At 47.3% G+C, this 13,811-nt stretch overlaps 1 protein-coding gene and 1 pseudogene across 5 annotated transcripts in view; both read right to left on the reverse strand.

Moving 5' to 3' along the window:
- The window catches only part of ZMAT5 (zinc finger matrin-type 5), a 34,060-nt gene that overhangs the window by 10,198 nt on the left and 10,051 nt on the right, over positions 1–13,811 (reverse strand). Inside the window, exons 1-4 of one of the 5 annotated variants that reach the window (XM_074206296.1) lie at positions 10,875–11,001; positions 9,167–9,331; positions 7,705–7,803; positions 2,381–2,547 (exon numbers count right to left, since the gene is read on the reverse strand). In XM_074206296.1, coding sequence (XP_074062397.1) covers positions 2,381–2,507 — 127 coding nt within the window. In that variant the 5' untranslated portion in view covers positions 2,508–2,547; positions 7,705–7,803; positions 9,167–9,331; positions 10,875–11,001. The other 4 variants (XM_074206295.1, XM_074206298.1, XM_074206297.1 and 1 more) reach the window with 4 other exon arrangements.
- On the reverse strand, positions 2,556–7,605 carry LOC141501888 (large ribosomal subunit protein eL34-like; annotated as a pseudogene).

The raw sequence follows: 13,811 nt of genomic DNA on the forward strand, positions 1-13,811 counted from the left end.
GGGAGAAAGCTCAGCTTTGTCCTTGGCCAAAGGGCAGAAATAGAAGGGTGGGAAATGAAAGGCTCAGATTCTGGTTCAACATTAAGAAAAGCTTGCTAACACTTGGTCACTATGGCCTCCTGAGGAGGCTCTGGTCAGGCAGGACCTGACTCCCTTTGGCCTCCGCAGACAGATTCTGTTACTCAGTGACAGTGAGGAAAGGCCCCGGCCACCCCCTGGGGCAGAAGACACAAGACATCAGGGTACCGGGCTGTCCCTGAAACCTGCCCTCTTCTCACCTGCCTCTAACGTCCCCTGACAACAGCTCTCTTCCCTCCTTTCTGCCTATGCCGATCCCACAAATCTCCATGGCCACACTCTGGGCTCCCAGATCTTGGGTTGCTGTTCCCCAGTATTTCATACACACAATCTTGACAAGGCCTAAGATACAAGGGCAGGGACTGCTGCTTCCACTTCTTGTCTCCCCTGCCCTCGGGCTGGTGCCTCCCACGGGGCCAGACCCAGAGTAGGACCCTCTGTTCTCGAGATGCCCCTCCTGTCGCCAACTTCCCACTGCCAAGACAGGTGGTGACATTCCTCTAATGGGGCGGGGAAGATGCCCATTCCCATCTGTAGCTCATTAGACAGGATGACGTCACACAGGTGAAGCTCCTGTCCTCTCTCATTCTGGGGGTGGCGTGGTAGCAGCCCGTCTGTCACCCAGCAAGCCTGGGGAGAGGCAGGCTCCTCGCAGATGCCTGCCTCTCCCAGGGGAGTAGATGTCTGATGTACAAAGGCTGCTGCTGAGCATTGGACGCCCTTCCGAACCTGGCCCTCTTTCTTCCCCCTTACCCCTTCCACCACGTATTCTTACATCCCATGACACTGGCCTTCTGCCTGTTTCCCTTTATCTCCAGACTCCAGGTCTTTCTCTGGCTGTCCCCCCCACCTAGAATGCCACCCCTCCTCCCCCTCTGCCCCCTGGTTCTCTTCCCAGACGTTTTTCAGGAAGCCGTTCTGCCTGCCCTCTGTCCTGGACCCTGTCTGACTCAGTTTGCCTCCTGAGGGCAGGGAACACAGTGGGTGCTGTGCAGCAGGCTTGCCCCCAACAGAATGGCCCCTCTGACCCTCTTCTGGGCGATGGCTCCAAATTGCTGAGGTGGGCCTTGTTGCTGAGTCACGTCAGGACTCTTCCTGAGCCTGTGGACCATGTTCTTCTCCAGTGGATTAAGGTAATCAAAGGTGAAGTGACGTGCTCAAGGTCCCACAGCTAGTAAGTCTCTGACTACATTTGAATTCAGGTCCCAGCTCAAGCCCCATCTCTGGCACCATGACCCCAGGCGACCTCTATGGACTTTAGAAAACTCTCTAAGACAAAACTGAGAAGACAGTGAACGCCTGCTACAATGGAAGGAGTTCCCTCCCCTGGGACTTCCCCCCACTGAAAGAAATTCAATCCATCCTCATTCATTTGGAGTTCACAACCATCCCCTAGGGGACCATGCAGGGACCATGCTGGCCTGGGGCTGGGCCAGGAAAGGTCTCCTGCAGAGCATGGCCTTCTTCATCCAAAGTCCACAACCTGAGGTGGGAGGCCTGAAGTTACCTGTTCCTTCCAAGGTATGTGGTGTATTTTTGGAGGCTGGGGGCGGACTAGGGAACCCCAGCAAGCATTGTCCCAAAGGGTCTTCCTATGACCCAGATGCCCTGAGACTAGATGGGGAGGGGAGGAGGGGCACCTTAGTGGTCTGGGTCTGAAAAAGTACTGGGAGTCATATGACTCCAGCTCATGATTAGAGACTCAGAAACAGAAGGGGGCCCCTAGAGACAGCAGTGGGAAGCCCAAGCCAGGAATAGATCAGCCTTTTGGGGCCTAACCAGGGGAGAGAAACATCTGGGCCTCTGTCTATGGGCAGTTAATCTCCCTTGTCCATGAGCTCTGACATGAATTAGGAAAGACAAGGTGTAGGAGACAAAGTGCCCCAGGGAAAGACCCATAAAGTGGCGACCTTCAGGCACCTGATTCCCAAGGTCCAGGGTCAGCCCTCCACACTTTACCAAAAGTATGCCAACAGTTCCCCATTCTCCAAGGCATTCCCTCTGACTTCTAGAGCCAGGCGGTTGGGACCCTATCTCCCTGAGCCCTTAGCCCCTGCCTGGGCTTCACTCCATCTCAATCAGCTTGGCAGAACCCCCCTGGGAAGCTCTGGTCAACTGAGATCCAGCTTGTCCCATCTGAGCACCTGCCCCCCCACCGGCCAGGAGCTCCAAGGCAGCTCAAGACCAAGAAGCTATGGACAAATTCCTTAGAATTGTGTCACACACACACACACACACACACACACACCAGTTCAGGTCTGTGCATCAGGGTCAGGCCCCCCCATCTCCAGAGGGCACCCACCTCGGAAGAGGTCATACCAGACCTTCTTGGCTCTCAGATGCTGGACGCCGTTCAGGTGCTTCTTCCGATTGTGGAGATTGTCTTGGAAGGAGCGGTCACAATAGTCGCAGAAGTATCTCTTCCCCATGAGGTTCTATGGAAGCCACAGGGAGAGGCCACTCAGACCCCTGGGAGGCAAGAAGAGAAAACAGCACCATTTATTTAGGGTCTTTGGGCACCATCAACTTTTGGGCAGGTGAGGGAGTTGGTGCATGGAGCTCTCTCAAAGTCCATTTTAGTCCAAAGATTGTAGGGGTTCTCACCTACATTTATTTTGGAACAGGGAAACTGAGGCACATGAGAGAAGATGACACCCCCAAATCCTTCTAGTAAGACCCAGAAGAGGTCTATGGGATTGTCTCTAAGTCACTCCTGTTTCTATTTGACAGGGTCAGACAGAAACCCCTTGGTCAAATAAACACATCCAATCTAGGGAGCTGCCATCCTTTCCAGATCAGAGCCTGTTACTCCTCTTCAAGTATCCTAGGCCTTCTCCACCAGAGTAGGAGCCATTTTTCTTGAGTCAAGCTGCCCATCTGCCACCTTAGGGCACTTTCACAGACCCATTCACAAGCCCAGGACACCTCTCTGGTCTGTCTTCATCTCATCTATCCACTCCTCTTCCTTCCAACTCAGGAGCCCCTCCTTCATGATTTTCTCTTCTTTCCCTCCCATCTTTCTAATCTTCTCGGGTCATTTTCCTTGTCTCCATCCTTCCTTACCTTGTATCAGGGTTCAAATCCCTGAGTTCCAATCCCCCCTCAGAAACTTACTGGCTAGGTGACCCTGGGCAGCAAATCACTTCAGCGCCCTCAGCCCCAATTTCCTCATCTGTAAAATGGGGCTAGCAGCAACACCACCCACTTCCCAGATGTTACTCAGAGGCTCAAATGGGATAATAATTTTAAGTGCTCTATAATGTAACAATCCCAATCAGAATGATCATTATCTTTATATTGTACCCCCGCCCCTGCATGTCCACAAATAGACAAAATCCCTGAGGCAGAGCCAGTCCTTTCTTTGCATCTGTGTCCAGAGAAAAGGTAGAAGGGCTGCAGCCAGGGCCAAAGGAGGAGCCCAAGAGGCCTCACTGGCTAGCTCACCAAACCCAGGCTTCCAGAGGGACTGGCCCCCCTGGAAGACTCAAGTGGTAAATTTAGGTCCAACAAAAGAAGTCCTACTTTACTGGGCAGCTCATGAAACAGAAGTGGGCTCCGCTAAAAATATCACTAGGTTCAAAAGAGGCTTAGTAGAACATAAGGATGAGCAGCCCAGAATGGGTTCCTGAAGGTGGAGGCTGAAGGGCCCGTCTCCATCCTATCAACACTGGGAGCAGGCATGCCAATGGTGGTCACCGAACCCAAAGGACCAATGTTCATGCCCAAGGGTCCAAGGTCTGCCCTACAGTCTGGGGTCAAGATGGCAAACATGCAACCAGGAGCCACAAGTGAGGAGGGAAATCAATGCCTTCAGCTCCTGCCTGAGCAGTTACTCAGCCCTTCCAGCCCACCTCCTTATCCAAGGAACAGCTAGGGAGCACAGGAGTAGAGTACTGAGCCCAGAGTCAGAAAATCCCAGGTTCAAATCCAGCCTCAGACGCTTACCACAAATCACTTCACTGCCTGCCTCTGTTTCCTCAACTGTAAGATGAGTACAATAAATAGCATCTACTTCCCAGGGATGTTTAGAGGATGAAATGAAATATATTTGTAACAGGCGTTTCACATACTAGATACTTAAAAAGTGGTGGTGACAGGGAAAATGGTTCGTCTTAGATTTTAATTCACAGATTACTGCAAAGTTCACGGGTTAATACACAAAGTTCACAGGTTAGTACACAAGATTCACAGGTTAGTACACAAAGTTCACAGGTTAGTACAAAAAGTTCACAGGTTAGTACACAAAGTTTATGGGTTGGTTATTAAGTTCACAGATTAATACACAAAGTGTATGGGTTAATACACAAAGTTCATAGGTTAGTACACAAAGTTCATGGGTTGGTATAAAGTTCACAGGTAGCCACAAATAATTCACAGGTTAAGCTCTCTGGAGAAGCAGCAAGACAGTGCATAACTTGAAGCACAGGTTAATTAGCAGAAGTTGAGGTTAAAAAGGCTAAAGTGCTTAAAAGGAAAAGGGAAGGAAAGCTTAGTTCAGCATAGAACCAGCCACATGGGCAGGGGTCACACTGTTCCCCTCAAACACCTGTCATTGGGGGAACAAGGAGTTTAAAGAGTGGTTTAGCACCCAACTTCAGCTATTCTCCAATGTGAATGCCACTGGGAAGGGGGGGGGAATCTCCAAGGAGTCACTAAACACATCCCTCATCACACACGAGTGGCATTCTACATGCTACACCTTCCCCTGGCCCCAGAGGGTGTGACCAAAAGTCCAACATGACTTAGGAGCTTAGGAAAAGGAGATAGCATGGAACGGGAGGATGCCTTCCACAGTATAGAACAGCCTCAATAGATATCAGCATTTTCTCTGTGCCTGGCTTCAGTGGAACCTCGATACTTGTGGGTTTCATAACTCATCAACCCATTACTTGTCAGGGTTTTTTTTTTGGGGGGGGGGATTAGTTTTAGTTCTTCCTGATTTCTTGCAAAGTCTTCAGCCTCCTTTAGTTCCATTCTACATTTGAAGGAGTTATTTTCTTCAGATATCTTTTTTATCTCCTTTTCCAACTGGCCATTTCTGCTTTTTAAGGCATTCTTCTCCTCATTTGCTTTTTGTATTACTTTTTCCATTTGTCCTAAACTGGTTTTTAACATATTTTCTTCAGTTTTTTTTTGTATTTCTTTCACCAAGCTGCTGACTTGGCTTTCATGATTTACCTACATCACACTCATTTCTCCTCCCAATTTTTCCTCTACCTCCCTTAATTGATTTTCAAAGTCTTTTTTGAGCTCATCCATAGCCTGAGCCCATTTTCTATTTTTCTTGGAGGTTTTGGATACAGAAGCTTCGATTTTGTTATCTTCTGAGTCTTCCTTTTATTTACTCTTTGACTCTGTGCTTGTGCCTTCAACACCTTCACAACAATTTTCTGCTCCTCAATCAGGAAAGCATGCTTGATCCTGTCACAGACACATGGAGCCACCATAAGCCCTGCTGACATGCTTTTTTGTCTTTGATAGCCTCATAAGAACTTTAGGTCTTACTGCCTGAACACCTCGAAGTCTTCCTGGGCACACACCACAGGCTGATTTTGGTGCTTTTCCAACTTTCTTGGTGTAAAGGTAAACAATCCTATTACCTGGAGTTTGTGACAGTTGAATTTTGTTGGAAGCTGTATTGTAGGACAACCTATGCCGATATGTCAGGCACTGAACCATTTTTAATTTCTTGTCAGGTTCGCTGCCAGAAGCCAAAGTAATTTTCTATGGTAAGATTCTTCTTTTTCTTTTGTTTGCTCATTTCCTCAGCCTATGACTGATTTACCACATTTCCAAGGCTTCAGGAGGTTTGGGGACACCCAACAGGGACCTTAATTCCTCCAAGGTCTTATGAGAGGCTCTCTTGCCTGTGCTTTGGAATGTGGATGACCACAGGACCTCTGCCCTGGAGTGGTGAGGAGGGTCCCTGCTTGGTTATGGTAGTATGGGAGCCCGGATTGTAACCTGGATCTGAGTGTGGGCAAACAGCTGAGTCCTACCCCAAGGACAGTAGAGTTTGTTTGTCCTTGTTCTCAAAGAGGACCATGACATCAGGGAGGGGATGCCACGATAAGCAATTGAATAGGATTTGAGGGAGGGGAGGCTATGCTAAGTCACCAATCTCACTTTCTCCTCTGGAGCCTCCTGGGTCCAGTCACCAGCTATGCATCAGGACCACTGGAGATGGTCCCTAGATTCAGTGGGAGATCTTGGCCTTTAAAGTGAAGGTCTTTTGCAGGTTGCAGTTAGCTGGAGGCAAAGCCCTTTCAGTGATTAAGACTAAGTAACAGAAAGCCGAGGCAAAGAGGACAAGACCTTCAGGACTTCTCAGTGATTAAGGCAGATAAGTAAGAACTGAAGCAAAGAATAACCTCTTTTTCCTAGGGAAAAAAAATCATTCTGAAAGGAGAGGCTCTCCGGGTTTCTGGACAAAATAGAACCAATTGCTATTTATTTACATTCACTCTTAACCAATTAAAGTCCAAATAATGAGCAAGTGAACTTAACCTGGGGATCCATACCATTCTGAGCTAAAAAGAGAGGTGGAAAGCAAACAACAAGTGACAATGAAACATTTTTTTCCTGCTTGGACAGCTTTTTGACCCTTACCAGTTCCAGCAAGTGTGACTAGTTTCGAGCAATGAAACAGGACTTTCAGACTTTCCTATTGAAACAACCAGAGCTGAGCAGAAATTTTAATCTGCTAGTAAAGGACTCAGATGAACCATAGAGGGGGTGGAAGAGAAGGACTAACTATGAGGAACTTAATGATGCTGAACTGCTTGTATTCCTGCATGGGGAGAAGATACTTGTAACTCATGAAACTTTCTCATTTATAAGAGCTGTTAGAAGGAGCATATATAGAAAGGACACAGGAGGGAGCTGAATATAGTAGTATAATTTAATAAAAAGATAGAGTCAATGGGTGATAAAGGAAAGTGCTGGGAGGAAGAGAAAGGAGAGGAAGAAGGAGCTAAGATATTCCACATAAGTGTCAAGAAAAAGCTTTTTCAGTGGAGTGGAATGGGGGACAGCAAGGGGGGGAATGAGTGAGCCTTCATTCTCATCAGAAATAGCTCAGAGAGGAAATGATATACACCCTTAATAGGGTGAGGAAATCTATCTTACCCTAGAGAAAAATAAGAAGAAAGGGATGAGATAAGGGGAAATGGGGAGAGGGAAGAAAGGGAAGATTGTGGGAGAGAGTACTCAGAACAGGGACAAGGTGAAAGGAGAGAGAGTATAGAATAAATGAAAATGGGGAGGAATCGAGTAGAGGGAAATACAGCTAGTAATAGCAACTGTGGGGAAAATATTGAAGCAACTTCTCTGGTGGACTTATGACAGAGAAGGCAACTCATCCCAGAGACAGAGTTGTTGGAATCTGAACACAGACTGAAGTATATTTTTCTCTCTCTTGTTATTCTTGAGGCTTCTTGTCTTTTTTTTGGGGGGGGGGGGGTTTATGTTTACTCTCACAACAAGATTATTGTAATAATATAAAATAAATAACCCACCCACCCCCAAGAAAAATAGAATCCCAAGACCTAGATTCCAACTGTTGCCTTCTTGCTCAGCCATGTGGCCCTGGCTAAGTCGCCTCCTTATCTGGTCTTCAGTTTCTACCTTTTTAAACCAAGGGATGGAGATCTGGCAACTGGTTCTTGAGGTCTTGACCTACTGTAACTTCCTCCAAGTCTCATCCCTTCTAATGAAGCATAGGACCTGGGCAGAGAGAGAGGCATTGTAATTTTTTTTCCTTTTTCTACATTCTATGTTATTATAATACTTGGTCTTGTACTCAGAACCCCCTTTCATCAAATAATACATGTAGTAAACAGTCAATCTTTAGAACTGTTACATCTAAACTCCAAGTTATCTCACCAAGAAAAGCAACACTAACTTGTGTTAACAAAGACCCTAATTCCCAGTCAAAGTGGAGCTTTCAGTTAAGGTTTTCTAAATTCCTACAGTTAACTACAAACCTAAACCCCTCCAGACACATGAAGGTCCACAACCTTCTATCATGCATTAAATCATTCCTTAGTCCTGTCCTGGTATTTCCCTAACCCCTCTCCTTATTCTGCCCTACCTGACCCCTTCCCCAAGAATTCCCTGAGAAGTCTCTCTTTCCCTCTCCCCAAAGCTGACTTTAGTTGATCTTAGCCCAGCCACTATCTTGTGACTGTTCCTATCTTTTCTTCTCCTCCTCCCTTTTTCCCCTTTCTTTTTTTTTTTAGGTTTTTTTTTTTTTGCAAGGCAAATGGGGTTAAGTGGCTCGCCCAAGGCCACACAACTAGGTAATTATTAAGTGTCTAAGACCGGATTTGAACCCAGGTACTCCTGACTCCAGGGCCAGTGCTTTATCCATTGCACCACCTAGTCGCCCCTTTTTCCCCTTTCTTAATTGTCTTTGATGTTCTTACTAGCCCAGCTTGTAGCTGTCTCCTCCTTTGCTTAACTTCACTATCTCTATCAAACATTCACTTTCTTTACTTTGCTGCCTCCATAAAGAACTCTGTGAATTAACTAGTAATTTTTTGAGGTAACTTGTGAATTAAAATTTATGAACTTTTCCTACACTTCCGAGACAGAAGCCTTGTGATTTCTTCACTGATAAATGAATCCCTACAGACCCTTGTGAGCTCCATCCCCCAAGCAATTCACCTATCATCACCAAGAGGCTGAAGTATTTTTTTGTACATGGTATTTCCCCCCAATTATTTGTAAAGGTACTTTTTAAGATTCATTTTTAATAAGATTTTTGAGTTCCAAATTTTTTCCTTCCATCCACCCTCCCCAAGATGGCAAGTAATCTGAAGTAGGTTATAAAGGTACAATCATGTAAACATATATCCACATTAGTCAAGTTGTGAAAGAAGAAACAATAAAAGGAAAAAGTAAGAGGCTTAAGTATTGACACATACAAATGTACTTTTAACAGATACCCCTCAAAATTCCCACAACTTTATCAAGAAATAAATCTCTAATGGTGGAATTTGGGGCTCATTGGTTGGTTCTTGTCCTTTGTTATCAAAGAAGACCAAAACGACATGACTGTGTTAGAGACAAGTTGCAATGTGTTCACCTGTGGCTGCCAATGGGCAGGTCCTGCTCTAGGTACATTCCTCTGCCAAATACAGGAGAGGCCAGAAGGACTGCAGCAGCAGGCACCTGCTCAAATCGAGCCTGTCAAGGAAGTCCATTTGGCAGATGAGAATAGAAGGCCTTTGCAGGGAGGTGAAGGAATTTCCTATGGTAAGAACACAAGGTAAGCTTTGAATCCAAGTCCCTCCTGGCTGCAGCCTTTAGGAGCAGAGGCAGCTGGCAACAAGGGATAGAGCCACCAGTTCCCCATCCTGCTGATGAGCTGGGTCCTCTGAGGGAGGGTGAGTCCCTTGGCCTTTGGGGGAGACAATGACTTCAGAAAAATGGGAGGGATCTGGGGCCTGCCATGGAGGGTCCAATTTGGACCATCCTCCCTTCTCTTTCTCCTCCTCCCTGCCTCCTTCAGAACCCTGTTCTCCCTCCCTTCTCCCAGGAGCCCTCATTCTCTCTCAGGTCTTTTATACTCAGCATCCAGGATATCTCGTAACATCCCTTTGTACACTGTTTTCAGAAGCTGCTCAATGCCTGCTTCCTGCCTCCCTTTCATAACAAACCTCCAATAACTTGCCACAGTCTTTGGAACACATCTCAAGAGGCCTTGGTTGGGCATTGAAGGTTCTCCACAATCTGGCTCCCACCCATGACCCACTGGCATTCCAACTTGGGTGTTGGATCAAAAATCTGGAGCTAGGAGGGCCAGGGACAGGAAGAGCTCAGAGAATGGTTCACCAAGTCCTCTCTGCCTGAAGCCCCACCCCCAGTCAAACCAGTCTCTCAGTCCCCAATCTGCTCATTCCTCCCCCTTGCCACAAAGTCCTCTATTTCATCTGCCTGTTCCACAAGTACAGACTCCCAATGGGTTGCCAATGTGGAAATAGGATCTGGTTCTTCCTGCTTGACCCCAAAGGGCAGGTGACAAAGGAGAGTTGATTTTGGCACCATGATGTCTAGAGATGAAGAAGCTGCCTTGGCATTCCCTGGGCAGGGATGGGAGACAAGGGATTTCTGCTTCAGGCAGAGGTGGCTTTACTCCTGACTCCTTCTCTAAAGTCCTACAGAATTACTCACTTGGGTTATTCCTACTCTCCCTGCCACATACCAAGGACACTTGACTTGGTTGGTCTTATCCTTCCCCCAAGGGTAGGAATTGTACCCTCTCCCCCACAATCCCACCAGTATCCTGCACAGCTCAAGAAAAATTTGAGTAAACAAACAAACCCATAGTGGTAAGCCCTCCATCTGCAGTGCCAACAGACTGGCGAGGCTCAATTTGTGAGTGCCCTTGGCCATATTTGGGGAAAACCAAGGTGGTGCCTTTGGAGGGTGAGAGGAAGCTAGAGCATCTGACGGGGAAAAGTTGAAAGAGACTGCCATTATGTTAAAGCCTAAAAATGGGATCAGAGATATTTATTCAAAATGAAAACATATAAAACCTCTCCCCTAATATCACTGCAGAGCCCCATCCTAGATACTGGAACTTGATTTATTAAATTTGGCAGCACTAATCTGGCCATCTTGCCAATAAACTTATTAGAATGGAATTGAAATTGTAAAAGATGAACGTTTAACAGTTGAGTGCTTAGCCAGGCCATTCACAGGGGCTTGCGGCACTCATCAGAAGCAGCCAGGAGAAGGGGGTGATCCTCCCAGGGCCCTGGGAAGCTTTGGGAGATTGGCTGCTCACATACCCCATCAAGCAGCAGGAATGAAGTAGAAGACAGGAGGAGAGGGAGCCTTCAGCTGAGACCCATCAACTGTGCAGGGGATGCCAAGGATTCAAACTTAATGACAGATGCCCTATGGCTGCCTGCAGGCTCCCATTCTCCCACCTGAGCTGGAAAAGGGCTCCCTGTCCTCTGAGCTCTGCCTAGGTCTCATTGGCCCTCTCTGCACCAGACTTTTAATATGTACACAGATAGATAATGCAGTGGTGAACTGGGCCCACAATTCTGTTCACATCTTCAAATCCATTGGCTCCTGAGGTAAGTCCTGGAGGACGGCTCTGAGTGGCCTGCTCTGGCCAGCTCCCAGCAGCCACTGCCTCACCCACCAAAGACCCTGCAGCTCCCCAAAGTACTGAGGGCCATCACAGAGACCTGGCCAGCCCATGGAGTTTAGGTCATGTCCCATTCAGATCTTGGTAGTAAACCAAGGAGATGACCTTGGCCCTTAGCCTCTGTTTCCCAGGGTCCAGATGCCCCATTTGTCTGGAGCAGTCTGCTCAGTTTTGGCTCCAACCCTATTCCGGGCTGTTCCTGAGAAACAGGTCAAACCCCAGGGTCCAAAGCATCAAGGTTGCCTCATAATAATAATCCCCACTTGGGTGGAGATGAGAAGTGAGGGAATGAGAAGACAGAAATCCTGATGGAGCAGATATGAGTGAAATGTCTACTGGGCAATACCCCCAACTCCTTCTAATCATGCCAACAATCGGGGCAGCTGGGTTGCACAGTGGATAGAGCACTGACTCTGGAGTCAGGAGGACCTGAGTTCAAATGTGACCTCAGACACTTAATAATTACCCAGTTGTGTGAACTTGGGCAAGTCACTTAACCCCATTGTCTTGAAAAAAAAAAACAAAAATAAATCATTCCATCAATCAATAAGCAATATTAAACAGTCAAGGTTACTACTACTACTACTACTACTACTACTACTACTACTACTACTACTACCTCTACTACCTCCACCATCACCACCACCAACAACTACCATTACTATAGCTAGCTAGCCAGCATTTCTATGGCTCTTTAATATTTACAAAGCATTAGGGGGCAGCTAGGTGGCGCAGTGGATAAAGCACTGGCCCTGGAGTCAGGAGGACCTGGGTTCAAATCGGGTCTCAAACACTTAATAATGACCTAGCTGTGTGGCCTTGGGCAAGCCACTTAACCCCATTTGCCTTGCAAAAACCTAAAAAAAAAATTTACAAAGCATTTTACAATTATTATCTCATCTTATCTTCAAAATAACCTTGGTGGATTTATTATCCTCATTTTTACAGTTGAGGAAACTAAGGCAAAGAGCATGAAGTCCCTTTCCCAGGGTCATACAACTAAGCAGGATTCAAACTTGTCTCTTCTAGACCAGTTCCCAGCTTCTACACTTTTTAGCCTATGGTTGATGCCACTCTATAGACCCTCTGGAGCATACCCAGGCCCAGATGGAGGGAGACAATCCTGCTTCTGGGTTAGGGATAATCTGGGTCTCTTCCAGCCAAGCAAACCCTTTCATTTAAATACCCCATGCCTCAGCTCCAGTCTCTAGAGCTATTAATCCCCCTACTATGACCAGAGACCACTGCTGTGGTAAGATATCAAACACCTCTTTAAAAAGTCCAGCCAATGAGGAGAGAGGACTACAGACGTGAAGCCCCCCACTTGCCCAGGCTGTCATGAACCCACTCAGGGTCTTTGGAATCTCTCAAAGGGTCATCAAGAGGCAATTGGCTTTGGCCATTTTCTCCCAAGTCTGGCAAAGAAGGGTCTCAGCCCAAGACCCAGTCTTCTTCCAGAGGCAGCAGGCTTGGGGAAACTGGACAGGGGTGGGCAAGGATGGTCAGAACCCCCACTTGCCTGCTGTGGGCCCCTGACTAAGCTTCCTCCCAGCCTCTGTCCAGGACACAGACGAGGGACAAATGTGCCCCTGGAAAATCACAAGGGAATCTAGGCCTGAGCAGGGGTAGGCAAGACTCAGAGGAAACATCTCTTTTGTGGGTCACTCTGACTCTTGACGGAAGAATTCCTCACTGGTAGAGAGGGTATCTGTCCTTCCTTTGGGGTCCTGGTTCCATTTCTGTTCCAGGATTGCAAGTTTGACATACACCTGTTCTGAAACCTAGTGATGCAATAAAGCAAGCCCTGGCCTGAGTTCAAATCTAACCTCAGGCAATTCCTAGCTAACTCAGGACACATAACTTAGCTTGTTCACCTCAGTTTCCCCACCTGTAAAAGCGTGAAGATAATAACTTTGTAAAATATTTAACATAGTTCTAACAGTGGGCCTTCAAGACCTAGGTCCATTAGAACCCAACCTCCTTGTCCACAGGAACTTTTCTGCCTTTCTCGGACCTCCTGTACCTCAGTCAAGTCCACTTAAATGCCTACTACATGTTGTGTACTAGGCTAGACTTCCCAACACACCATAAGAGCTTAATAAATGACCCTGGTCCGTCCAGACTTGAGGAAAGCCATGTACTCCACCTCTCAAGAAAAGCTGGAGACCATCTGGGCCTATGGACACAGAACTCATTTTAAATCCTAGGATGGTTTGGGCTGGAGGAGACTGTTTTTACTTTCCTGACAGCCCTTGGGCCTCCCTCCCCATCCCCCAACACACTTGCCTTGTTCTCTGTGGACATGGCCGGTTGTGATCATGGGCCCAGGGATCCCACTTTAATTACTCGGGCCTCTCAGACACAGAAATAGGCCATTCTCTGAAGTCTCTTTCTTCCAATGACCTTCTCTCCATTCAGTGGGGAGCTGTGGTCAGGGATGCAGAATCCCAAAGCAGGCCAATGCCCTAGGCCTTCCAGCCCAGATCAGAACCCCACCCCCACCGCTGGTGCTCTGTTGGAGAGTATGATTGGTCACACTCTCAGGAGCTCCAAAAGGTCAGGGAGATCC

This window comes from Macrotis lagotis, chromosome X (genome assembly GCF_037893015.1).
Source record: "Macrotis lagotis isolate mMagLag1 chromosome X, bilby.v1.9.chrom.fasta, whole genome shotgun sequence".
NCBI lineage: Eukaryota > Metazoa > Chordata > Mammalia > Peramelemorphia > Peramelidae > Macrotis > Macrotis lagotis.